Genomic DNA, 27,849 nt, shown 5'->3' with positions numbered 1-27,849 from the left:
AGCTGGGTAGCACCCCTAAAAGTCTACAGTCTGCCTTCAAGTCCCCTAGCACTATTAGCTTGCGTGTTCCTAAATATGTTCAGAGGCACAGATAGGCACATTCTCATGGCTGTGAGTCTCTCTTACATATTCTTAGGATGAGAGAACTCTGCTTATAAACCTCATCTGAACATGTAACAATGCAGAGCCAAATTGCTGTAATCTGCCAGAGCTATAATTATCTCATGTCAGCTATATCCTTGGAGTTGGTGGGTTCTTATTATTGTAATGAAAAATCTTTATTATGCCTAAATTGTTTGTTTGTTTTTTAAGACTGGAATATTAAATTTCTACTTCAACAGTATTTTTGAGCAGTTGAGCCGAGAGCTTAGAGAATCACATTTTTAACCTGGCATTTCAAAGATCAGTTCTTTATACAAACAACCCCCACTGTATTCTTAGGTCTTTTTCTCTCTCAGGGGCTAACCAACCAGATTAATAGATAAAAAGTTGGAACCCTTCAGAACAAGTCACTCTTGCATGATTTCTCCAGGGGGTATATAGGCTGTCATGTCCTTGAACTGCCAGTTCCTTCATGCTGGAGGAGCTGGCGTACATATTTCACCATCTGTCCTTCCTCCCCCGCCCCCCCAATATCTTCCCTCTCAGTCTCAGAGAACTGATTTTAATTGGGTCATGCTTCATCTCCCCTTTCCATAGACTTTGACTTCCATGGAGGCTGCATTGAGCCCTTACAACATAAGCTTCTTGGAGCAGGGAATCCATCTGATCACTATTGTAGAGGGCTATGCACATCCATGGCTCAAAATAATTCTCTTAAATACAGTGTTGCAATATACATGTTATTACTTGGTTAGTCCTAGTTATGGGAGGAGTATTTTAAAAGCTCTCACCCTTTTGTTCTGTCTATCTGACAGGCAGAATAGTCAGGTGGACTGAGCACAGGCCTGGGAAATAGGCAATCATGAATTCTAGTTCTGGCATTGCCACTGACTGCCCCTCTGGTCTTGGGCAAGTCACTTAGCTGTTCATGAAATTATACCCACATCCCAGGGTTGTTGTAAGCTTACTCAGTGTTTGTACAACAATTTATATCATCAAGGGGTGTCAGTTCTCCTAGGTTTTGATAACTAGGTTGAAATGGCTAGGGGAAAAAGGATGGATGGGATGGGTGGTGGGTCATTTGCCCAATTTGTAGATCTTGGTGTGTGTTTTTACTATTTTTTAACAGCACATCTAATAAATGCAAAGAAAGAAGTGTAAGTGCTAAGTAGTATTGTGTCTAATCTATACTCTCTCTTTGCAGTGGCTTTAACCCATGATGTTTTAAAGAAGGCTAGAGGAAACCTAGAAGTAAGTAAAATCTGTTTCCATTAAGTGCCCTGTGGTACGTAGTACTCTGCTATTGTAAGTACATTTAATATAAATTGCCATGTTAGTAATATACTTTGCAGCATTACTATCAGTTGCTTGGTTTGTATTTCCCACTGGCCTGGTGTAAACATGAGGGGTTGGTTACATTCATTTAATAAATTTTCCTTAATATTTAATGTTTAAATGTTAAAACTTAAATTGCACATGATAGGCTTGAAAGGATTAGATTTTGTTGATAAAATGTCAATTTGTCTTACACACACAAACAGATGATGGAAATAGTTTTCAATCTAAATTTACAGATAGGCAAGGTAAGAAAAATGCTGCTTTGAGAACTTACTAGCATTTGTTTTAAGGATATTTACCTTGCAAATGTTGACATGGTATGTTTAATAGTTATAAAGCTTTAATGTTGTGAGTCTCAATATCTATTGTCATTAAATAACTGATGAACCCCCCTAAGAATTCCCAAGTTAAAAATTTAAAAAATGCTTTAAAATAATTTATCAAACATCTGTCAAAATAATAAAAAAACAGTCAGATTCTGCCAATCCTACTTATAATTAGTGTTTACCAGATAACTGGCTCAACCCTGTCTTCTTGCTTATGCCTTTCGTAGCTTAGTAGTCCTATCCTTTCCCACCTCATCCAGTTGTTCACAGTCAGCATAAGGCCACAGTCCAGTAACCTCACTTCCAATGCCCTATCGTATCTTCTGCCCAAGCTCATGAAGAAAATCTTATTCTGTGCTTCCTTCGACATGTCTTAATGGTTGGCTTTGTTTTTTAAAATCTGGACCCAGTGGGGAAAGCTTCTGCAAACAGACATTTGCTAATGCAACCTTTTAAATTAGTTTGAGTTCTGAACGGTCTCCTTTTGCATCTCCAGAGCTGAAGTAGAGCTCTGTGTAGCTTGAGAGCTTGTCTCTCTCACGAACAGCAGTTGGTCCAATAAAAAATTATTACCTCAGCCGCCTGGTCTCTCTAATATCCTGGGACCGACCTGGCTACAACAAACCCTGCAAACAACCCTTTCATATTTGATTTTCCTCAAGCACATTTAGACTTCACACCCTGGAGACCATAGCATATTAACTTCCCTCTCTGTCCTACTCTTTTAGTCATATACCCCTTTAATGACACCCCTGCTTGTAAACCATTTCCAACTTTTGCCACCAACTCCCCTCCGTCCTTTTACAACTCTCATCTTTTATGAATCGTTCCTCCATTAGCCCCCTCACCAATGATTTCTCAAAGCTTTTTCTTATCTAGATGCTATGTTGTTGTCCCTACCTTGCCTGGGTGAGAACCTGATCATGCAAAAGGATCCTTATTCCTACAAGGAATTGTATTACGCTCAGCAGGTCTTCATGCAGAAGTAATAGGCCATGCTTGCAGATGGTCCTTTTGCAAGATCAGAGTCCTAGAGCGTAAGATATGTCAATTTGGGGGCTATTCTAGATCTTGGAAAGTCCTATGTGAGTTTAAAGTGCTATGAAATGTATTAATAAGTGCTTTTCTTACCAGGTTCAGCCAGCTGAAAATCAAAAAGCAGCTTCACATACCAACAAGAAAAGGATTCTGTGAAGGAGAAAGTTCCACTAATAAAGCCTGTTCCTTCATGTGATCATTGTGTAGGCTTCTTTACAGTTTAAGCCTTAATATTGGTTGATTTAAAAGGTTCGCTTGGCACTTCAGTAGATGACACCCTTTGACAAAACTATTGGGAAATAACTTATTTAACATTGGGTAAAGATTGGTTTTGAATATTTATTATATGAACAGGTACTGGAGAAAAGTGCAGAAAGTGTTTAAAATGGGCTCATCTGAACTTTTCTACGTTTTTCTTATGCTGTAATTTTTTTTTTTAAAGTAGATGCGTTCTGTTTCTTCCTGTGGTACGATATTTCCTAGTGCCTAAAAGACTTAGTCCAGGTAGTTAGCCTTCTCCAAACTTCTTTTACAATGAATACTTGCATCAGGGTAACAGTTTTTCTTTAGGTCTGCCTTGCATCACTGGATTTTAGGACTATGGGAAGCTTTCAGTATTTTAAAGCATTGTCAATATGTGCATGAAGGATTTTGCTGAGAGCTACCTGGTGTTGAGCTAACATTCTAAAGTAGCAATTAGAATCTGCTGGTAGGTCTGAAAATGTGAATTAAAATCAGACATTTGTTAAACCTGTTCATGTTAATTATTTTGTTTGCAACTCCAGAGCTTTCGGAGCACTATCTTACCATAAACCACCTGTGATCAAAGTCTTCCCAATTTTTGGCTGGGTCACTTGTTTTCTCTGAAGAAATATGGAAGCGTTCCTCCTGCCCCTCTGGTGTTCAGTAATCACTCGGAGAAGGTGGTTGACAGAGATCTGCTTCATTCAGTTCCAACCACCTCTGCATTACATAACCCAAGCCTCTTAGAAGTACAGTTCAAGTGTAAACCCGAGTGGAATACACAGGTTTGTGGGGGTGCCCAGCACATCAAGGTCAGAGAACTTTGCTTAGTAGTAGCTGCAGGGGCAGCGCTCCTAGTACAGCAGCCCCTCCCCCCAGGTATTTAAGGGCAGCACTGCCCCAGCCCCCCTCAGTTCCTTCTTCACACCTGCTCCTTGAGTCTGAGCACTCCGTGTGGTACTGGACCTCATGCTTTTTCTGTCTGTGTTTGTGATTTTGTTATATCGTAGTTTATAGTTCATTATTGTAGTATCCTTAGGTTTTTGTTAGGTAGTAATTACGTACAGTTTAGCCTGGTGGGATGTCCTCACTGGGTTTTAAACACTATCCATCATGTGGGGTAGCTGTCCTCAATAGTGACTCCCCCCGCACCACACACTTAGTGTTTATTGGGCCTGCTGGAGGGGCATATGAAGGAAGATGCTCCATCTGTAAATTGTGCAAGAAGAGTACAGAGGTGCCAAGAGACTTGTGCCTTAAGCAGCACCTTCTGGAGCAGGTCATGAGACGTGCTTTGGCCCCAGGGAAATCTGCAGATTGTCCTGTCCGGGAGAGCTTTTTGGAGCCACCTTATTTCCTCAAAATTTCACGTATGAAACTGCAGCAAAATAATTTCATAGTAAAAGCCCTTGTACCCCAGCAACTATTGGTGTTTCTCTTTTACCAGTGACTTTCAGTGGGAGTTTTGCTCTTAAGTCACACGGGTGTTTTGTGTCTCAATAGGAGCTAAGCTCTCTCCACCTAACGTTGAGGCCAGATTCTCAAGAGTACTTGGAAATCTAGCCCAGCAAGGGAAGCGAAAGCACAAAAACGGAGTGTTGCTGTCTTTAGCTGACACCAGGGGGAAGCAAACTCATTGGGCTGCGTTGATAGGAATACATAGGAAAAATTGAAAGTTAAAAATAACCTTTGCAAATCAAAAGGAAAAACAGCGTATAGTCAAACTTGCACTTCACTCTCATTGTGCTCACATCTCTTTAAAAACATTGTTAATTTTACTAAGTAGCTAAATTATAGACACTCAGCTGTAATCAAAATCCGCTATACATTTCAACTTTCAAAATTAATCATCCTACGTTTTTGTGTTACAACACCTGAAAGAAACAGGTGGGCAGCTATATATAGTGCATCAGTATCTACTGGTTTGCCTGCAGCTTTTATTCACACCATCTGTATGTTTCTTATTTGCCTTGCCTTCCCCTAGATGATCTGCCACTCCTCCACACCAGAACGCTGCTCCTGATCCCTTGCTCCCACTGTCAGTTGTGAGGGATGCATCCATTTTAAAAGGACAAGTGCCTCTCCTAGCATTTGGATGGGGGAAATGGGGGGGAAAATGAAAAAGAATTTCCAGCTGACCCAATTTCAAATATATCATTACCTCTTGAAAAAGAGACGATCCTGAGAGATCAAAGTATTTCAATTTAATGAGAAGTTCCTCTTAAGCGCACACAATTTATTGGGGCAGTTTAAAAATAATTAAAAGAAAAACCTTACCAGCTGGAACGCTGCAAAAAAGACAAAACTTATGGTGTGTTAATTTTGTTTAATGATAACCAAGTTTAAATTTTCTTTAAAAATAACTACGGGGAAAAAGACAGGAGGGATAGACAGAAGGGTTTAAAGAAGTCATTTGGTTTCTGAGTGCTGACCTTGCTTTTGTTTTATGCTCAGGGTGGGTAGAGGACTTGGTGGCCGCATGGTCTGGTAGCTAGGTCAGCTTTCTATACCACAGAGGTGTCTGGGCTTGGCCCAGACTATATGCAGAGAGGCGCGATACTGCACTGTATGCAAAAGGAACTGGCTGCTGCTCACGAAAGGCCAGTATTGACCACACCTCAACCTCCGAATGAGCCTTTGCTCAATGCAGCCTCTAAGCATGCCACTGCCACACCCCCATAGCCTTGATGCAGCCTCAAAACACACCCTGCAATGCCCCAATAGGATTGAGGCACCCTGCAAGCTTGAAGCAGCCTGGAAACGCTGGGGCACACACACATGATGTCCCCAACAATGCCCCAAACAAACCCCCACCCCCATAGGCTTGAGACAGCCTCATGACATGCCCCTGACACACCCCCATAGACCAGAAGCATCGAACCACAACCCTGAGTTACCCCCGCCACACGCCAATAGGGTAGAGGTATCGTCAAAAGACATGCCCCCACCACACCCCCATAGGTTAGAGGCATCATCAAACCACTACCCTGATGCCCATGCCACACCACCATAGGTTAGAGGCATCATCAAAAGACACGCCCCCGCCACACCCCCAGGCTAAAGGCATCATCAAACTACAACCCTGACATGCACCTGACACGCCCCCATAGGTTAGAGGCATCATCAAAAGAGACGCCCCCGCCACACCCCCCAGGGTAAAGGCATCATCAAACTACAACCCTGCCATGCCTCCGACATGCCCCCATAGGTTAGAGGCATCATCAAAAGACACACCCCTGCCACACACCCCCAGGCTAAAGGCATCGTCAAACCACAACCCTGACACACCCCCGCCACACCCCGATAGGTTAGAGGCATTGTAAAAGACACACCCCTGACATGCCCTGCCACACCCCCATAGGTGAGAGGCATTGTCAAAAGGCATCTTGTCAAAAGGCATCACAGACGGCCATGCCCCTGCCACACCCCCAGGCTAAAGGCATTGTCAAACCACAACCCTGACACGCACCTGCCACACCCCCATAGGTTATAGACATCATCAAAAGGCACCCCGCCCCTGCCACGCCCCCCCCACACCTCCCATAGGTTAGAGGCATTGTCAAAACACACAACCCTAACATGCCCCCCCCCAGGCTAAAAGCATTGTCAAACCACAACCCTGAGATGCCTCTGACACACCTCTGCCACGCCCCCATACGTTAGAGGCATCATCAAAAGACACACCCCTGACACGCCCCCGCCACACACCCCCCAGGCTAAAGGCATGGTCAAATCACAACCCTGACACGCCCCTGCCACGCACCCCATAGGTTAGAGGCATTGTCAAAAGACACACCCCTTACACACCTCCGCCACACCCCCCAGGCTAAAGGCATGGTCAAACCACAACCCTGACACGCCCCTGAATGGCCCCACCACACCCCCATAGGTTAGAGGCATCAAAAGACACACCCCTGACCTCCCCCAGGCCAAAGGCATAATCGAACTACAACTCTGCCACGCTCCCCATAGGTTAAAGGCATCGTCAAACGTCACACCCCCGACATGCCCCCCCTCCCCCCCCCGCAGGCTAAAGGCATCATCGAACCACAGTCCCCACCACACCCCCATAGATTAAGGGTATTGCCAAAAGACACAACCCTGACACGCCCCCAACACACCCCATAGGTTAGAGGCATTGTCAAAAGACACGCCCCCCTGCTATGCCCCCGAAATGCTCCCACAGACTCAAGGTAGCCTCAAAATATGCCCCCGCCGTGCTCTGATAGGCCCGCCCAGAGGCTCTAGGCATCCTGGCTAAGCCACTGACACACCCCCGCTACACCCCTGGCACACTCTCGCCATGCCCCTGCCACACCTGCATAGGGTCAAGCCATCATCGTAACACACCCCTGACATGTTCCCCACTACACCCCCCCCATAGGCTTGAAGCAGCCTCAAAACACCCCCGCCATACCCCCATAGCCTTGAGACACCCCCCCGACATGCCCCCATAGGGTCTAGGCAGCCTCGAACCACGCCCCTGCCATATCCCTGATGCCCCCATGTGCTCACATCAGCCTTGATACATGCCTGAGGACACCGGGGTGTTTCAATAGTGTCCCCCATGTCATCCCCAGCTCCTGCCTCCGAGCCTGCCTCCATCAATACCTCCCACTGTGGGGGCTGACTATCCCCCTTCCACACCCTTATCTGTAGCCCTGTGCCCAATGCTGCCTCTCTGCTCTGCGTGTGAGGAGAGCCGTCCAGTCACACTGTACTGTGGGGTGGGTTCTGTGCTGGAGAAACACATCCAGTGAAGGACAAAGCGGTGACAATTGCCTTTCTTTGATTTGTAACCTCAAACACATGACCGCCCCCGTGTCCACAACTAGCACTGAACGTTAATGTTCTGTCGCTCGGTGCGCTGTAGGAGTGTGTCTTTACAAAGCACTTCCATCCAGAATGTCTCTATTCTCCCTAAAGCGCGGCAGCTGTTGACTAGTGCACAGGAACCTGGCCCCAAGCCTTATGGTGGGAGGCAAAAGTGAGGGAGAGCTGCAGGAGGGAAGGTACTATGCAGCACGGAACTAGCTGAGTTAACTCCTACAGCTGGGGTAGAATCGAATCCAACAGAAACCATGAGTTAATGAGAAATGATAGCGGCTAGATACAGTTCCATTGTCTGATTACAAATCATATACTTTAATACCGTACAGAATTGTTTGTAATCGCTCCCCTCGATTCCATAAAACAAAGACATTAATAGCTTATTTCCATTCTAGCCGCTTTGTTTGAGAATGAAGCCACTGCTCACTGGAGTTAGGAGACCTGGATTCTGTTGTCGACTCTGGCCCTGAATATGGGCCTGAATGAGAGGCCTGATCTCAGTTGGGGCCTAGGCACCATTGCAATTCAAAAAGAAAACCTAACTTTAAAAAAAATATATTTCCCCTCATCTTTAGAACACTGCAGTAATTATGGTCGGGTCAAACCACTGTGTAACCGCAGTTACAGTCTCATCTGCTACCACCACTTGCAGTGCAGCAATTCATTTGGCCCGCCAAATGACCTGCAACGGATACCTTTGGTCCTTGTTGCTCTTTTCCTGCGTACTGCTCCCTCAAAGCCTCCCTCAGTGGCACTCAGCATTCAACAGCGTAAAAGCCATTTCATTGTTAAAGTCTCAAAGAGACCTAAAATAAAATAAAATAAAATAAAATCCAAGAAGGCAAGTAACAAGTGTCATAAATTCATAGTTCGTGCATTTGGCAGAGCAGGTAAAGTGCAGTAACAGAGTGATATTTAAAGCTGGTTAAAAATGCTAATTCCATTTCATAGGAAGTTTTGACAAATTTGGGGGAGGGGGGTTGTAAGATTTCCCATGGTCCTTTTAGAGTTTTTTGATGAAAAACCATGAACCAAAACTCTTCTCAGTTTTTGTCAACAATATCTGGTAAATTTTGGTTTTTGAAACCTAAAACTGAAAGTTAACAATCCCACCCAAAAACCCCCCCCAAAACAAACAAATGAAAACAAAAACAAAAAAACGTTTAATTTTGGTTGCAATTTTCCTGATTCTTTTGTCACACACACAAAAAAGCAAAACGAAGTTTTCTGCAAATATTTGCATGTGTCAAAAAGCTGTATTTTTATAAAAAAATTATGAATTTTTTTTATACAAGCTCTAGTGACATTATTTGAGGCTTAATGAGAGACTAATCATTCAAATTGTGACACCGGTTTCATAAGACCTGGTTCTGCTGATGCTGTCATTACCCAAAGCATTCTGCGCTGGGTGGATGTGGCAAGTGGCAGAAGCAGGCATAGGATCCAGGTATCCTGAGGCCCAGTCCAGTACTCTGTCCATCACCTCTGTGCCTTAGTTTCCTGTTCTATAAAATGGGGATAATGATACCGACTCCTTTCTAAAGTGCTTTGGGATGTACTGGTAAAAAGCACCAGAGAAGAGCTAGGTGCTATTGTGTATCCGTCGCTCACTGTGTTTTTGAGCTGTTCGAACACTACTGAAAAGTCGCTGGACAATTGCAGGTACAGAGCCATGCTACAGAACACCACGTGTTGTGAAACGGCTTCTCGGGAGTCATGGGCTTGTGTACTGATGCTGAGTATTGGACTCAAGTTATAGTTCCCTGCTAATCTTTGCTTCAAATAGCTTACAGTCTACTAAGTAGAGACTGTGTGTTCATTGAGTTTGTACAGCACCTAGCACAATGGGGCACAGACCCTGATTGTGGCACCTGGCCATCACTGCCATAAAAACAACAAACATAGATGGTAACCCCAGGGGGGCAGGGACTGGCTTCTTATTTTGTGTTTATAAAGTGAGGGTCCTGGTCCGTGATTAGGTGTTACAATAAAGTGTTACTAACCTTAGCCCACACCAACTCAATTTCTTTCCTGTTGCCCAAAGCCTTCCCTTTTCAACCACTAGATGGCAACAAAATGTTACATTTGCTTGGGAAACTAGCATTGAAGCATTCAAATGAGGCTGTGAAAAGGAAGCTCTGTGCCTGCCCTTCAGCAAAGAAGTGCTGCTTTGAAATTCTCAACCACAGAGGGTTTGGTCCTACTTCTTACTCCCACCAGTTTCCCCTACTAACTCTGCAGACTCAGGCCCCCAGTCATTAGAATTTCTGAAATTTAAATAGGACGTTTGGTGCCAGGGCTCTTGGTCTGTCTTATGTACTTAAATAAAACTTAAGTCTTTCTATACATCTGCACCCATATGGAGAATAAGGAACCAAATATGTTAGTCAAACACATCCTTGCTCAGAAGCCCCCCGAGCTCCAGGGGAAGGGCATGTACAAATACGCAGCTTAGCACAGATTTCAAAGTCCAATCTCATTTCTGACCACTGTTCAGGGTTTGTCAAAAACACCCCCACCCCCCCCAGTCAGCTCTACTCAGTAAAGGAGCCTCTGTAGAATGAAGTAGTCCTTCTCTAGCATGTCATGTTAACCAGGAAACCAGCCAGTCAAATATGGGCATATCACTTTGCTATATCACCCACACCCCCAGGGTCGCTTGGGTCTTCGGGCTGCAAGAAACAGTTCTGCAGATTTGGATGGATGCTACCTGCCCTCTTCACTCTGTGCTGTTCCCCCCCTGCACAACTCCGTTGAGGAGCCTGCCCCTTTATCGGAACAGACCGTGTGGTCTATATAGCTAAATCACGTAGGGAGCCATTTCCAGTTGGCAAGCATTAATACCAACCCCTTCCTTCCATTACTTGGAAAAGGGGGTGGTATCAAGTTTAGAGCTTTCTGAAGTTTTGTGCGTCTGATACCATCTGTTCTTATCCTGAAATGGCTCCTGATTCATGCTAAAGGTGAGTCTGAAATTTATTCAAATAGCCTCGTTAATACAAGCTGCTTCAGACACTGCAGGAAAAAACCCCAAAACAACCCACCGCACCTGGTTCTCCACCAACCAGGGATTTGCTTCTCATAATAAAGGTGGGCAAATGATTCCCTTCCCTATTAGGAGATGCTGATGTGACTCTTCTGATCAGATAGGCCCACCAGCGAAACGGAAGGACAGGAAACACCAACAGAACGTTCAGCTTCCAAAACAATGTGTCCTGCTGGGAAGTTGATTTCCATTTGGATCCAAAATTAAGATGCCTACATTGGATTAAAAAAACCAAAACCAAAAGCAACAACCACCCCACATTAAGGAATGAATTCCAAATTGGAGGAGCTCACCAATAATTTCTGCAGCCCAGGAATTCTGGTGTCTCTGGGAAGTTCACAACCTCCGCGTTCCAAATATTACTGGAGGGAATTCTGTGCCAAAAAATAAAATTTGCAGAATTTTAAAATATTGTGTACAGAATTTGGGTCAATAAATAAATGTGGCTCCAGCATGGCAGTGGGGAGCACAGGCCCCTGGCTCATTGAGGTGGGAGATCACCCTGAAGCCCCCCACCTCCCCTGGTACAGGGACTTGGCAATGAAGCTGCACGTGACCCTGACACAGTGTAAGGGCTGGGCCTGCCCCAGAAACACCCTGGGGCTCTTTGCCTCTGCACCAGGTGCACCTGGTGTGGGTGGGCAGTCTCAGTGCAGCAGGATCCAAGTGTGGAGGGGCTTAGTGAGCATGTGTGTGTGTGGGGGGGGAAATCCATGTATGGGGTGAGAGGTTTCTGTGCGGGGCAAGCTGAGTGCGGGCAGCTCAGTGGGAGATCTGGATGCACAGGGGGCTTGTTGGAGGGGGGGGGTTCCAGGTGCAATGGGACTCTGCAGGGGATCCACGTGAAAGTGGTGGTGGTGGTGGGGTCAGTGTGAGGAGATGGGGCTCGGCAGGGGGTCTGGGTGTGTGTGTGTGTGGGGGGGCTCAGTGGAACTTGCTGGGGTGTGGTCCAGGTGCAGCTGGTTGGGGTCAGTAGGGTAAGGGACTTGTTGGGGGGTCCAGCAGGTGTAGAGCTGGTCAGGGTAAGAGTTCGATGGGCCTGATTAAATGGGGAGCCCCAGCTGCTGCCGAGGGGATGCCACATGCCGGGCTCCTGCTTCCCCTATCCCCTTTTCTTCTCCATCTCACCCCCTCCCCTCACTCTCCCTTTGTTCCCCACTGCCTCTTACCCCCATCCTACCCCCTTCCCTCATTTCCCCCCTACCCAGCCCCACCGTGGGCACTCACCGCTGTGCAGAAGGCTCCCAGCACACAGAAGAGGAGCACACTAGGACACAGGCGGCAGAGTCCGTGGAGCCCAGACAGCCTCCTTCAGCTGGGCAGCTCTGCGCTTGCAGAAATGAGGGGGGCAGTGACACAACCCTGTGTGCTTCCCATGCCTCGCCTCTGTTGGGGGGGCAACCCCCCCAAAACTGCACCCAGGGTCATTCCCCCCCCAACCCCCAAATTGCATCCATGGTTGTTCCCCCACCGTGCGGCTTCTCTGCTGTTTTCTGCAGGGGAGCACAGGAATTTGGGGAGGACATTTTCTGCAGGCACGCAGTCCTGCAGAATTCCCCCGGGCGTGAAATATTGCTGGTTTTGCTAGTCAAGAATAGTTACATCACCCATTTAACATAATGCAGAAGAAGAAATAACAATGGGGAAGATTTTGTCCCACTGTAAGGCCCATTTATGGCGTTGTGGAGGTGGAAAGGCACCGGCGGCTCTGTGTTACCCAGGAGGCCATAGGGGCAGGGCTAGGGCTGGAGGGGGTGTGGTCAAGTACCTTGCACTCTATAGGCTGGGTCAGCTGCCCCATGGCAGTTGTTGGTTGGGGAAGCTGCCATGAGTTACAGCAGCCTTTGGCGACAAGTCGAACAGGCTGCAATGCTGTAGCGAGGCCCCAGACCGTCCTAGAATCTGGGAGCCATTAAAGGGTGTGTAAAACCACCTTTGTGCTTCCCCTCCTGGGGACGCATCACAGCAGGTACAGCTAAGGGGAGGGGAGGGGAGACAGAGTCTGGCTCAAAGTACAGGCGCATGTATCACCACCTCCAAAACCAGGCGTCAAAAAGACACTTTGATAGCTGCCCATTTTAAGCAAGTCACTTCGCGAGTAGACGGATCCCAGGGGCCATTAGGCCTATTGATAGAACTATTTTAATTGTGGGTGTTGCCCCTTTGGGCTTTATCCTACATATACAAGGCAAACTAACAATTGTACTCACAGGCAGACCGACAGCAGGTGAATTTAGACGGCATTTGGACCTTCGATTCCACCATTGCAATGAGCACGTGCTTGCATAATCTTTATCTTTAATTGTGAATGGACCCCCCCTCATTCGTAAGAGCACCAGAGCCCCTTTTTAACGTGGTCGTGTTGTTTCTTTAGAAAAGATATTTGGAATGATATTTTCCCCCTGACTAATGTACTTGGATAATGCATTAAACTCGTCTGCCACCGCATGCATTATTCAGGAGATGTGCTCTTTATTTTGCACTCAATGGTGTACTTTCTGAAAAGGGGTCAGAGTCCCACAAAAAAAATCCCGAATAGGAGCGTCTCCAAAAATGTGTGCATTTATTTAAAAAAGAAAAAAGCACACTGAAAAATTGGCACTAACTCTTGAATCCTGGACAGTCAGAATTTCTCACTGCTGCTGCACACCACACGCTCCCAAATTATGCGGATTTATTCTGCTGTTGCACAAAACAGCGAGTAGCCCTATTCACAGCCTATGTATGAACCCTAGTGATAGAAGGGGCTTGGGGTGGGACTCACTCACCCCAGGCTGAGTGTTGCAGAGCTTAACTTTTAGGCACCCTGCCCGCAAGTGGAAGTCACAACCCCAGGCTCCCCTTACAATGCATGGGAAGGGGAGGAGCCTAACACAGGATTCCCAGAAGCCAGCATGCTGAGTCACCTAAAATAGCCAATAGGAAATGCTGAGGACGGGACTGTGGCCTAAGCCCGGCCTCAAAGGGAGTTAGGTGCCTAACTCTAGGGTGGCACCATCCTCCACCGAGGAGTCATGGCTGTGAACCCTCTTTGGAGACTGCTCTGGCTTGTGCACCAAATCTTTTACCAGGACGGAGCTACTGGGCTAAAGCATTTACCCAGGCTTTGAGCAACCCAGATACAACTCCCCAGTCTGCCTAATATGGAGCAGGGACTTGAACTTGCGGCTCCTATCACCCAGCTGAGTTCACAAAGCACTGGCCTGAGGCAGCTGGCAGAAACATAGATTTGGGTGCCTACAAAGTTAGGTGGCAACTGAGTGGAGGTCTTGAAGATCTTTTGAACTTAGGCCCCAAACTGGTACTTTAGGCACCTAAGTCCCCCTTGTGACTTCCACCCTTCGTTGCTCCATACGCATCTCCCACAAACCCATGAAGGCAAAGGATGGGAAAGTTAAGCCTCTTGAACAGTTTAGATGCACTCCTCCTCCCCGCACAGGCATGAGCCTTCCCGTTACTGCATCCATCTTCTGTTTCACCCTTTCACCCAGCTACCTTCTCCCACCACAGCAGTGGGTGTTTGGTGCAGTGCACACAGTGCTGGGATGGGGTGGTTTGGTACGTCGGGGTGATAGCAGTCTGACCTTAACCTGTCACCAGCTTCTGAGGACAAATATCAGCCGGAGCCCAATGCCAGAGCCTTCCTATTAATTCTGACGAGGAACCAAACTACGTAAAAATATTAACCTGTGTGAAATGGGTCTTCAGTTTTCGACGTCACATGCACAGGCCAGCTACTTTTAGAGAAAAACAAACAGGTGCCTCAGATGTGCCTCACTTTAAGCCTGTTTCACAGCCGAACTGTGGTGCTGCTGCTAACCTCCCATTATAATACAGGTCCCAACTCCCCACTGCCTTGCGTAGCCATTTACGCGCCTGCCCAGTGGTATGGATGAAGGGAGGATTCTCATATAATACAAGATGGCCTCCTCCAGCAAGACCCTCATGCCAACTGCAGCCAGTGGTGCTGCTTGCATGCACTTATCACAGCTCAGTCTCGGCGGGCAGTGTCTCTTCCTGTAGGAGCTGGCAGAACGCTGAGGTGAGAACGCTTTACATGCCAGGGGTATGCCCCAGATAACATGAGCTTTTGTGACTCAAAGACTTCATCAGTGCACTCCAAGGCCTAGCCCTGACCTCCTTACTCACAGCCAGACCACCACCCTTCCTTCTGGAATGCTGCCTGCAGTCACCCAAGAGCATGAGCACCAGCCTCAGGGCAGACAGCTTTGAAGCAGGGCACAAACCCCAAATTGGCTGTGAGTTCTATACTTCGATGTCATCAACTAATCATCAAGTGGAAACTCCTCAGGACTCTAACGGTCTAACCATGGATCTCAGACAGTCTCCTGCCTTCGTCCCTTACATGAAGGATCACAGCAATATTCAGGTTACACCCTAAGAACCAGTCACTGACCCCCAGTCAATCACATCTTTGGTCTCACCCCAACAACGCTTTGTAGTCAATCCTCTAATAAACTACATATGGATTTATTAATTAGGGAAAGGAAACTAGTTAGTTACAAGGTTAAAGCAAGTATCGGGGTAGCTGTGTTAGCCTTTAAGGTGCCACCGGACTCCTTATTGTTTTTGTGGATACAGACTAACAGATTTATTTCAGCATAAGCTTTCATGGGTAAAACACCCACTTCTTCAGATGCATGGAGTGAAAATTACAGATGCAGACATTATTATACTGACCCAGGAAGAGAAGGGAGTTAGCCTTAGAAAATAAATCTGTTAGTCTTTATGGTTAAAGCAAGTGAAGATATATACACAAATGCATTGCAATCTTAAGGTCAAAAACTAATAGAAGCTTCTATAATAAGCAAGCTCTATATGTCCTTTAGGGAGAACCCAGGCTAAGCATCTCTTGCTTATGCCTAGAAAATCCTTGCCCTGCAAAGTCTAAGTGGCATAGAGATGACCGACTTGTTAATCCTCCTCCTACCACATGCTCGGAGCTTCAAGCTCAGCTGATGGGAGGAATCCACGTGCATGACTCATCTTCACGGGGAGTGGGTGGAGAGCAGACAAAGTCTTTTGTCCTCTAACGTCTCACAGCAGCCTGGTGTCCCTGGACCTTTCCTGTCGGGAAGGACAGAACACCTTCTGTTGAAGCTCAGCACTTCCCTCTAATTATCTCTCTCTCCTGTCTGGTAAGTTACACAGTGATAGAGGTGCACAATAAAAGCTGCTCAAATATTACCTTACAACATGGGATACAGCTGTTATGGTGAGATTATTGAATGCCTGTGAGTTGCTGCTGCCTGCATTAAGGTCTAAACACATTCTTAGAATTCAAATACCTATTTTAATACCACTAAAACACGTGAGCCAGACGGATTCCAGCCACGTATTTGTCAGCGTTCAGTTAAGACACGGGGTCTTTGCCGTGAGCTAGCACCTGGTCTGCCAGCATCCTGCCTGCTCTTTCCCATGGAAGGGCTGAAAGCCCTTGGAAATGGCTTGACTTTACTGGAGGTGGTGGAGTCAAAATAGCTTCATTTCTCCCGCCCTGGAGTCTGGGGCCCAGCTGCAGCAGATGAACAAGCAGAGCTGGGAAATAGCTGCTCTCCACAGCCTCTTATGTCTCCAAACCCATGGGGGAAATATTGTTAGGGTTGACTCCCCACCACTTACACCTAGCCACATGTAAGCTCCCTTCTGGGGAAGGTGTCTGAGGACCAGGCACAGAGATCACTGGAGCGAGGCTCCTATGAAGTCAGGGTCCCAGAGAATAGTGGCAGAGAAACATAGCTGCTGCTGGGATGCCCTAAACCCATGATATTTTCTCCATGGGGTCTTGGGATGTGTGCCACCCAAGATTAGTTGGGCCACCCATCTGTACTACTCTTCAGGGAGTGGCCCACCTACATGGAAACCCCACACTGGAATTTTGGAGATTTATCTGGCCCATCCTTGGGTCTCCCTCTACTTGGGGCATGATCTATTCCTTAGTCCTGACTTAGGCAAAACTCCCACTGGAGTCCCAGGGGAGAGATTTGACACCTTGGTCAGTTGTATCAGATAGCATTTTAGCTCATCATTAACGGGGCACACTTAGATGGAGCCACCAGATGGAGCAGCTGCAGTTTCCAGTTGTCAACCAGAATTGTGGATGGTTGGAACAACAAACTTCCCTTCTTAGGTCTTGTTTTCAAACGCCTCTAATGACCCATAGTGCTAAAAGCAGACTTCAACTGCTCCAGCTAAAGGGCTCAGCTCCCTCATCCAGCAGCTGTAGCAGGCTCTTTTCCTGTTTGGTGGATCAGCCGCTAAAGAGAGGCAGACACCCCTGCTTGAGTTCTATCAGCACCTCTGAAAACCAGGACATTTCTATGTTGTGGCTTTCACAAAACCTTCTGGGGAAGAAAAGAGCAGTCCAGAAACAAGAGTTAAATAGAGTTAAGAACAGAATGGAAAAAGGGTGGAGGGGAAACAAATGTAAGGAAAGTGGGTGAAGAATTAAAAACAAAACAAAAACAAACAAAAAAAACCCACCTGTCAGAGAATGACTACGAAAGAAAGAGGGGAAACGGATAAATGGAGAGGGGAAAGGCCTAGAGAATAAAATGGCTAATAGGGTATACGGCCAGTTATTTCTGATTCTTTGGCTTAAGCATGATTTATCACTGTAAGAAATGACTTCTTAAGACAGGTAATATTGAGGCCAGAGCTTGGACATTACTGAGTCAGAGTAAGCACGATATTAATGTTCACAAAAGTGGAAATTTTTACCTCCCTTTAGCCCAAGTCTCACAGGTCCACACATTCTTCCAGGCCCTCAAATAAAGGGCTAGTCAGTGAATGCTCCCATGGACGTGGGGGCAGTTTCCTCAGACAGGCATGAAGGCTGCTTGAGCAGGACAGTCATTATTATAGCAGTGCCGAGGGGTTGCAACCAAGATTGGCGCTCCCACTGCGCTGCTGTAACCTACTGGCCACGGTGCTAGACACCCGCTCCGTGCCCGACCCACAGAGGATGAGCGTCTTTTACAGCTTCCCAGCTACGCTGTCTCACTCCTTTGCTCAAGCTGGAGAGACTCACACACTGAGCTCTGATGGTCTCTGGTTCAGTCCTTGGTGTGCTGGCTAAGACAGCGGCCACCACATATTACTAAGAAACGAGCCATCCCTCAGAGGATTTACACAACAATCTGGAGATAAAAGGTGGTGAGAAAAGTGTTTTTAATCCATATTTTAGTGCTGGGGAACTGAGGCACAGACATGCTAAGTAACTTGCCCAACATCACAGGAAGCCTGAAGCAGAGCTGGGAACTGAACCCAGGTATTTCAGTCCCAGTGCAGTGCTTTCACCCAAGATTATCCTTCCTCAAATCTTCAGTGTCCCAGAGGGGTAAATGCAACACATGGAAAGACCTATTAGATCATCCAGTTCACTCCCTTGAAGGCCAGAATTGTCCCTAATAGACACAATGCTCTGATCCACTCACATGCTGAATGTGGATATTTTAAATGTACCATAGCAAAAATTCTACATCAGATACTCAGGGGATTCTGTGAGGGAACTTAACAATAGATGGGGGAAAGAAGGGGACACAGTGCTTGCTTGCACAGTGCAGATACTGCCTACTGAAATGTGAATTTCAGGCACTTGGCTCTATGTAAAAAAAAAAAAAAAAGAAAAAAAGAGGAGACAACAATGAACTAGAAAATATCCACAGCTATTAAGCCAGGTTACAATCCTTCATGATTATTGTGCTCTGCAGGAGCCTCTGCCCAACTGGCTAAGCCAGAGAGAGTCAAAGCATTTTAATACATTCTGACATAGAAAAGATTATTCCATTTCTTTCTGTTTGTTGCAAGCTTTGTTTTTATTGTCTGTGTAGCGAGGTGGGTCTCACTGGCACGGCGCCTCCCGCTGGTCGTCCTAGGAATTAGCTCTCCAGCCTCCGGAGCACACTCTGCAGGCCGGTGTTCCGCTTGCCCCAGGCTCCCGTGTCCCTCCTGGACCCCGGTGCCCCTTTATCTTGGGTGCTGACCCCTGGCGGTACACCCTCTCTCTGGGTCTCCCCACCCAGGGGAACCCCCAACTCTCTATCCCCACCTCACCTCAGTCTATGGCTACTGCCAGTCACCATCTAGCCCCAGCTCACTGGGGCAGACTGCAGTGTACAAGCCATTCATCATTGGCAAAGAGGGGTTTGGACCTGCTGCCTTTGCCTACCCTGGGCTGCACCTCTGCAACCCCAGTACCCTTCCTGGACTTTAACAAGGCCTGCAGCCTGGGGGGTTTCCAGGCTGGAGCTTCCCCAGTCCTGCTCTACTCTAGGTACCTTACTCAGCTCCCAAGCAGCCAGGCCCATCTCTCTCCACAGCTAGAGGGAGAGTCCAGCCTGAGCGCCTGGCTCACAGCCTTTTATAGGGCCAGCTGTGGCCTGATTGGGACGTGGCTCCAGCTAAGGTGCCTTCCCCATCAGTCTCGCCTTTCGCTCACCGCCCCAGCCCTGTAGGCTGTAACCCTTTCAGGCCCGGAGCGGGTGACCACCCCACTACAGTCTGTTATACATCAACCACGAGAGAGAAACACAGAGAGAGACAGACTGGACACACGCGCCTCATCGCTGATTAGGAAGGACAATTTTATACATATTATGGGGATACACATACCATTGGCCTGGTGACCTTGGCCAGGGGACATGGGAGGTGGTGAGTAGAGACTCAAAAATGCTTTCTCCCACCTGCCCATCTCAAGTCTATAGCATGAGGCTGGACCAAGGGATGAGTTGCACCCTCTCCTCAGAGCCTGGTGGACATGCAGGAGTTAAAGGGGCCCCAAAGAAGCATCAACACCTGCCTTGGGCCTCCATTCCTGGAGGGGGGCATGTGCGGGCAGAGGAGCGGGTGGCTGCAATGGAGGAGGCAGCTTCTCTTCACACCAGAGAGGCTGGCACAATGTCGTGGTTGCTCCATCCATTCCTCCCACCGCTTCCACACTCCCCCAAGCCTCTCTCCTCCCAAGATGGACATTCCAAGGCAACTCTGAAGTGAACCCCAGAATTTCCTGAGCCCGCTATCCCCTCCTGCTGCTCACTCCAAAGAGCATCTAGGCCCAAGTATTTCAACTATCACTGCACCTACCCGGTCCCTTGCAAAGCCTGGCATGTATGCAGGACAGGAGCGATTTTATAATATTAGAGCCGCAGTAATCTATGGGCATGTGGGCAAGACAGAATGAGTGAGGCGGTGTGTAACAGCGAGAGAGGATGAGGTAAGCTCCATTCGAATAGACTCTCTTAGAATTACTTACATTGGCTCCAGCAGTGTCTGAGTGTCATAGCCCCTTGTATGGCAAAAAAGCCAGGAGAAAGTGTGAGTTAAGAGGGAGGAGGGGGTGAATCAGGTATAAATGTGTGTGTGTGGGGGCGGGTGGTGTCTCATTTGATTCTGGCCTGGAGAGTCTAAATAAGAAAGTCTAAGGCCATAGCTATGCTGCATAGGGGTTGGGGTGGGAGGGGAGCCGCAGCTGGACTGTGGTGGGGTCTGGCAGCCAGGCCTGCAGCCAGGTGCGACTCTGCTCCCGGTCCCGCCTTGTACCTGGGCCAGGAACAGAGCCACGGCCAGTGGCAGAGGCTGGGGGCTGACGCAGGGTCAGAAACCGAACCGCACCGAGGCTGGGGATGGGGCCAGTTGTGGAGATGCGAGCTGGGGTTGTGGCTGGGGGTGGGACTGGAGCAGAGCTGGGGGTGGGGAGGTGCTAGGTGGCACTCCCTCCATGAACCCCATGGGGGCTGGCCTGGGCTCTGCCACGCCTCCCCCCCCCCCCCCCCGGACAGTCTCCACCCTCCCTTTGGAAGGCGTGCCCCAGAGTTTGGGGACATCTGGTCTAGGAGGAGTCTGATCTGGTGCAACATACACAGTGTGGTAAAAAAGCCCCAGTTTTTTCCACACAAGAAAGTTGCACCACTTTAAGCTAAGATGTGATGTTAAACTGCTGCTAAATTGTGTGGGACCAGTTTAAATCCGGTGCCAGGTAAAGCTGAAGAAAAATAGATTGCTCTTAAACCATGCTGGGGGTGGGGGCGTGGGTGTGACTGATGGGACTTCTGTTATTTTGAGAAGGCCTCTGTCCCACTTCTAAATTTAGCTGTAGGGCAGAGCAGGAGAGCGCATGGACCTACATCCAGCTGAGAGCTCAGGGTTCTCTTGCCGACACACACTTCGGCATCAATTGTATGGCTTGTTGTGCCCACAGAGCATTATCAAACGGAGCTGAAAGAGCAAGAGTGTGTCAGAGAGACAGAGAACCTCAATAATTGTGCACAAACGGGGCGAGGGGAGAGACGATCTGAACGCTCTCTCACAGGCCCGCACTGTCTCCAGAAGCACACAGTCTTGGAGAGGAAACTTCTCTTTCTTAAGGGAAATACCAGCCACAGTGTTTGCCCAATAGCAGCACTGGGAAACTAAATGCCACTGCCGCAATCTCTGGGGTGGACATTTTCTGTGTAAGCGAATGACTAGGTGAGACGGAGTCTTTCATCACAGCCACCACATCACAGCTCTGCTGGCAGGGAAGAAAAAATCATTATGCTGTATGGAGGAGGTATATAGAGAAATAACTTTTACTAACCCCTAGAAAGTTTCTAAGTGGTTTGAAACACATTGTGCGGTGCTTAAAGGCACACAGACACCTGGGAGTATTAAGAAAGCCACCCTCACATGCACCTTCCTGCTCCTTCAGCTGGGAAGGACACAAAACAGCTGGGTAATTAGAGTTTATTTCTTCTCCCTACACTAATGTAAAAAAGCCTCTGAGTTGAAAAAGAACTTTATATACAGTGCCTTATTCTTCAGACTGTGTGTAAGCATGTACACACACACACACACACACACACACACACACACACACCTTAAGAATGGGCACTGAAGTCCAAAAACGAGGCCATATGTGGTGGTACAATTACAGCTGTGGGAATCAGGGGGTCTTCAGTTCTAATCCTGACTCAGTGCCAGACTAACCGGTGCCCTGGGTAAGTCATTTCGCCTTTCTGCCTCAGTTTCTCAGCCTGTAAAGTAAGGATAATAATCTATACCCATCCACCTCACGGGGATGTGGTGAAGATTAGTTAGTGACGTTGAAGTATTACAGAAAATGCTAAGAAGTATAAAGATCATTCCCTAGATTTGTCACTAGCAAGCATATTTTGAAACATTGTGAAAACGCAGAATGTCTGTTTCCTAGGGTTTAGTGTGGATCAACCCACTGTCATGTTGTTTACATGAATAACAATACTTTCCACTTCTATAGTATTTGCCGTCTGAGGATCTCAAAGCACTAACTTTGTGCTTTGTCCCATGAGGTCTCTGAAAACAACTACAATGCTATCTCATTATTCACCTTCAAATCCCTCCTTAAAGCTCTCCTTTGCCAGGATGCCTACAAAACACAATGATGCTAAGGCCACTGATGCACTGATACCACTGCCTATCAGTAAGTCTCATTCTTTCCTTATATTCCCTCATCAGTTGTCTCTTGTCTTATACTCACATCTTAAGCTCATTGGGGGAAGGGACCGTCTTTCGGTTCTGTGTTGGTACAGTGCCTACCACCATGGGGTCCTACTCCCTAGGACTCCTAGATGCTATGGGGATACAAATAATAAGTCATATTTCTAGTGAATCTTTTTTTAATTATGAAAAGTTATTCACAGATCTGCCATACACGATGTTAGTAAATGAATATAGGTTTGAATATGATTGGTTTTAGCAAACTATTTTTATATTTTTAATACAATGTTGTGTCGCACGAATTGCCCCGAGTTATACTTAGCTTCCAACTACATTTTGAGCTCAGTTTTCAGGTATCCACTAATTCCAAATAAAAAGGGGAGTCACCACCTTCCTGTTTAATAATTCCCTACAGGAGCATAATAGCTCATCGCAATTTAACTCCCATATTGTTTCTCCATGGGAACCTTCCCGTATTTTCTTCCACTTACAGCTCTTTCAATGCAGGCACTGGTTCACTCCATGATTGCCTAGTCCTACGTAGGGCTTATTGACAGAACCGTGCAAGGCTAAATATGCAACCAACCGAAAAGCAAATGAATCTCAGCTGGTTTCATGTTCGTGGGAGAGGCCTTGATCCCGAGATATGCTGAGCACCCTCAGCTCCCATCAACGGCCCAGTCTCTCTCAAGAACAGGCCTCAAAACTGAGCCATTTTGATTGAGAATCCTTTTCTACAAGGTTTTGATCTGCTTCTCCCCTCCCTCCCCCAACTCTGCCAACCTGCAAGCCCCACTGGAGCAAAACCTTTTGCAAGGAGTAGGTGCAAATATCAAGGGCATGGTTAAGATGCGTGGGAGTAACTGTCAGCCATTGCCACATGTTTAAGTCTTCCCTGCCATGCATGAGGATTTGTGGGCAGAACCCTCATTGAACACTGATGGGACATGGCTGGATGTCCCTGTGCCTAGCGCGGAACTTATGCAGCCTTCCAGCTGCTCATGATGGCAGTACCACTAACAGAATGATGCAAAAAAAAAAAAAAAAATCGGAAAACCCAACCTGTTTTGCTTCAAGTAGTCACAGCAAATTTCACATTCTGCAGAAGCCACATACTATGAAATTAAATAACTCCATTGTGTGTCAATCTTGCTTTTTATCTGTCATGAATAGAAGAGGCAAGTTCTTTGCTTCCAGAGCATAATTTCAGCCCAATTTCTCCTTCTCATATTTCCCCCTAAATGATGCTCAACCTGAAGGCTACATGGTGCTTCCGATGTACCATCTGACAAATAATAAATGCAACATCATCCTCCTAAATCTCAGTCGTAGCGTCACACACTCCAACACCCCTTTAATATTTTATGCCTTAAGGGCAAAGAAAAGAACTGGCGGGAGAGGTTGGTATCATCGTATCTATGGATATGCAGTCTCATGAAAGCGATGACAATCCCAATCATTAATACGGTCACTGGAAGTCTTTGGTGGGATTTTGATCTGCCTGATTTGAGAAACATTTACTTACATCCGGTAAACATGTAATGAAGTTCTCTCAATGCACCACAGTAAAGATTTGGAAGAAGGTAACTTTTAAAAAAGTCCTCCACGCAGAAAACTAGTGTTAAGTAGAGCAAAAATACGGGTGGTCAGAGAAAGAGAAGCCTGCTGTTAGAGTTTCACTCAGTGGTCCACCCTTATCAGAGAAACACACAAAATAAATGTGTGGAATAAAATTAAAATAGCTTTGGAGAAACCTATTAATTTATAGGTTTCAGAGTAGCAGGCGTGTTAGTCTGTATCCACAAAAAGAACAGGAGAACTTGTGGCACCATAGAGACTAACAAATTTATTTGCGCGTAAACTTTCGTAAGCTACAGCTCACTTCATCGGATGCATTAATTTATAAATCCTGCATCTGGGCCGGGGGTTAGACTAAAAGGCCCTTGCTGTCCTTTCTAATCCCATGATTCTCTAAAGAAGGAAAAGAAGGGGTGGGGTTAAGGGACAGTGGAGGAATTTTAAAGTGATTTGCTTTATTGAGTACACCAGATGTCACATTGGCATTTAAAAATCTAAGGTGGTTTGTTCTGCAGTACAGATTGTCTTGTGTTTGATCTCCTAAACCCATCTTCATCCATCATCATCACAACTGTCAAGATAACAGGGGCCAAGTTTTGATTGCAGCCGGATTATTTTTGTTGCGGGAGAGACAAAGATATATACACAGTGCTGGTGCCTGACAAAGTCTTTAAACAAACACAAACCCAGACTATACTTCAACCCCTACAGCTCTGTGTTAGAGAGTGGAATTCTCCTGCTGGGACAGAAGGCATGCTAAGGCTGTAATATAGATTTTAAGTTGCTCTTTCCCCCCCCACATTCGGGTCAAATGTAAGATAAAGCTGTGTGGCCCGGTAACATGAGCAAACATGGCGCAGAACTTGCATCGAGAGTTAACATGAGGAAACTGAGACAGCATAAGAATTTGACGAAGCCTCTCTTCTCCGGAGAAACAGCCTAATGCTCTACTCTCTCCAAATCCTCAAGCTCCGGCACGGCTATGATGCTCCCTCTGAGATCTGCTTTCGCAAGGCCAGTTGTGGCTCTCCCCGGTGCTCTGCCTGCTGGCTTACATTGCCCTAGGCCCCCTAGTCGGTAATCTCGATAGAGAGGTCATGGACTGACTGGGCCAGGGAGAATTAACTCCTCCCACAGCCCCCTAGAAGTGTTCCCTCCATGGCTGAGCTAAGTATCTATGCCCGTTTGGAAATCCCAGTCTAAGGGAGTTGGGTGCTTACCTCCGTTAAATTCCTTTGAAAATCCCAGTCCCGCTGTACACGAGTGGGTGGTCCATGGCAAACATGTAACTGCTACTTCCCATGCTTGATCCTTTCTATAGACAGACAGGAGACTTCAGTCTCTAGGGCTACTGATCTCTACATTCCACAAGTTTCTCTCATGCAAATAACACCATCCATATCTATGCAAAACCAAAGAGCATAATCACCAGCACAGCATCCTCCCCTGCCCCTCCCACAACCCTCCACCAAAAGAATCACGTTTTGAAATGGGGAAAACCTAAGGTTATATGGCTATTAACATTAGGTGCTTCTGCAATATCAGAGGCCTTGCTTATGTTGGGGGCCAACTGTGCTAGGTGTTATGCAAGCAAATGTCACAGAGGCAGATCCCACTTTCCTTACTCCCGTGAGGAATCCCATTGATTCCTTCAGGCTCCTAAGTAATGGGATCAGGGTTTGACTGTATTCGCTATAGCAGTACAGCTTTGATCAAAGGTTTTATCCACATGATTTTGTGGGGGCTGCATTATTTACAAGGGCCAGTGAAACATTTATACCACACCGTCACCTAGCCCGTATAGGCCACCTCATTCTCCTGGGAAGTATTTTAAAATGTTCCTAGCAGTACTGTTCTTTGCATTCCTTTGGCTATAAAGCCAGTCTTAGTACCATGAATCCACCTGTACAGGCCTTACTGGGAGAGGGAAACTAATAAAGCTTTGAGATCATTTTTTTAAGAGCTTTCCAGCTAGCTTCTCTGTGAAGCCAAAGGTCTCCTTTTTAAGGTCTGATCTCTCACAATGTATTCAGCCGAGAAACAAACATCTCGTACGATTGGAAAGGGAAGAGTTATTTGGCATTCTTTAGTGCTATGAAGCTCCTATTTCTAATCCCAATGGCTGATAAGATGCTGGATCTTAAGCTTGTTATTTTGGTCCTGGACTGAACGGCCCCTGCTCTGCACCTCAGGATCAAGGTCACTTTGAGAGAAGCGCCACATTTGGAAAAAATGAAAGAAAATTGGTGTGACAAATTGTTACAAACCCCCCAAAAGTTGCTGGCTGCAAGGCTTGGAACGTTCACAGCAGTTATGGTAGAGATGGAGCAGTGGGCAGAAGGCAGAGAAGCTGTCCAGACATGCCTGATTGCATTTTGTCACATAGTTCCACAACAGATCACACAGTTGTCACGTCCAAATGATATAGTATGACATTTTCAAAGTCAGATGCTTGAAGCTAGGCACCTAGACCAGATCCTCATTTAGGAGCTGAAATAAGTCACCAGAGATTCTGAGCAAACAGCAACTCCCAGTGGCTTCAGTATGACTGCAAAACAGATTTTCTGGCTAGAAGGGACCATTATGATCATCTAGCTTGACCTCCCTGCATGGAATTTGACCAGGCAATTCCTGCACTGGCTCAATAACTCCTCGCTCATTAATCAGCTCTAGAGTCTGTGAGCACCAGCATTTTCTGCAATTTTCACAGAGCTGGGCAAAGGATGTCCTAGACGTCCTGGTGAGCTCAGGGTCTGTAAGCCTCTCTTCTAATGGGGTGCCTGGACAGGCTTGGAGCCCCCCTGCCTTCTCACTGGGGACACTTTTGGCAATGCTGTGAATGATTCAGTGACTAGAAACAGCAAGTGCATGTTTAAAACTGTGTTGATGACAAAAAGCCCAATGACTATATTCTCTCTCTCTCTCATATCTATCTATCTATCAATCTCCATCCCCTTTTTGTTGACCTACTGCCAATATTTGTTAGCCTAGAGGATCCAGAAAAACAAAGTCACTTCAACCAACCTCACTTGTTCAGGAGGGTTAATTTAAAAAAACAAAAACAACCCCCCCCAACATCACAACATCTGTGGTGCATTGGTTGTACAGTGGTGAGCACAGCTGCCTTCCAAGCAGTTGACCTGGGTTCAATTCCCAGCCAATGCAAGGATATGATGTTTGCGGGGAGGGATAGCTCTGTGGTTTGAGCATTGGCCTGCTAAACCCAGGGTTCTGAGTTCAATCCTTGAGGGGGCCATTTAGGGATCTGGGGCAAAAATTGGGGAGTGGTCCTGCTTTAAGCAGGGGGTTGGACTAGATGATCTCCTGAGGTCCCTTCTAACCCTGATATTCTATGATCAGTTCACTCAGTGTAACTTTTACAAAGACTGTATTTTACCCCAATACCACGGGAACAGTCTGGCATCTTCTGCCAGGTCATGAGCTAATCTCTCTAAAAATGGAAACTTTTCTGGGGGTCTGGCAGTGGAAACAGAGATAATATAGGAATCTAGTAAGGACCTGGATTGGCCCAGCCCCTTCCGCATTAAGCCAAGTGGTTATTGTTTGTTAAAGCACCAGCAATCTCTTTGCAGCTGCAAAGGAGTCTGAATCAATACCAGCTTTTGCTGTGGTTATTGCATTGAGAATAATAATCTCTGAAGCCCATCTGACCAGTTAGCCTTGGTTAATCTGCATTCAAAACCAGAAGCTCCTAAGCAGGCATTGCTAATAGAAGTTGGACACACCCTACTCAGAATACTGTGGTGAACTCATTAGTTTGTAGAGTAGAGATAAAAATCTGATTGGCTCAGTTGTGTCACAGGCACAATTCTGGCTCCTAATGGAAATTCTCCTTTGCCTTAAGTGTCAGTG

At 46.8% G+C, this 27,849-nt stretch overlaps 1 protein-coding gene and 1 non-coding gene across 5 annotated transcripts in view; both read left to right on the top strand.

Annotated features, from left to right (window-relative positions):
* The window catches only part of CDK5RAP2 (CDK5 regulatory subunit associated protein 2), a 103,387-nt gene extending 99,810 nt beyond the window's left edge, over positions 1 to 3,577 (top strand). For 2 of the 4 annotated variants that reach the window (XM_074973735.1, XM_074973734.1), the window contains exons 38-39: positions 1,307 to 1,353; positions 2,901 to 3,575. In XM_074973735.1, coding sequence (XP_074829836.1) covers positions 1,307 to 1,353; positions 2,901 to 2,960 — 107 coding nt within the window. In that variant the 3' untranslated portion in view covers positions 2,961 to 3,575. Of the gene's footprint in view, positions 1 to 1,306; positions 1,354 to 2,900 lie in introns of all 4 variants that reach the window. The other 2 variants (XM_074973736.1, XM_074973733.1) reach the window with 2 other exon arrangements.
* Positions 3,578 to 27,069: 23,492 nt separating this feature from the next.
* On the top strand, positions 27,070 to 27,141 carry TRNAG-UCC (transfer RNA glycine (anticodon UCC)). The gene has a single exon. It is a non-coding gene; the product is annotated as a tRNA-Gly (tRNA).
* The last annotated feature ends 708 nt before the right edge of the window (positions 27,142 to 27,849 follow it).

The sequence above is a fragment of the Natator depressus genome, chromosome 16, assembly GCF_965152275.1.
Source record: "Natator depressus isolate rNatDep1 chromosome 16, rNatDep2.hap1, whole genome shotgun sequence".
Taxonomy (NCBI): Eukaryota; Metazoa; Chordata; order Testudines; family Cheloniidae; genus Natator; species Natator depressus.
Note: the sequence above shows the minus strand (reverse complement) of the source record. Positions and strands in the feature narration are given on the sequence as shown.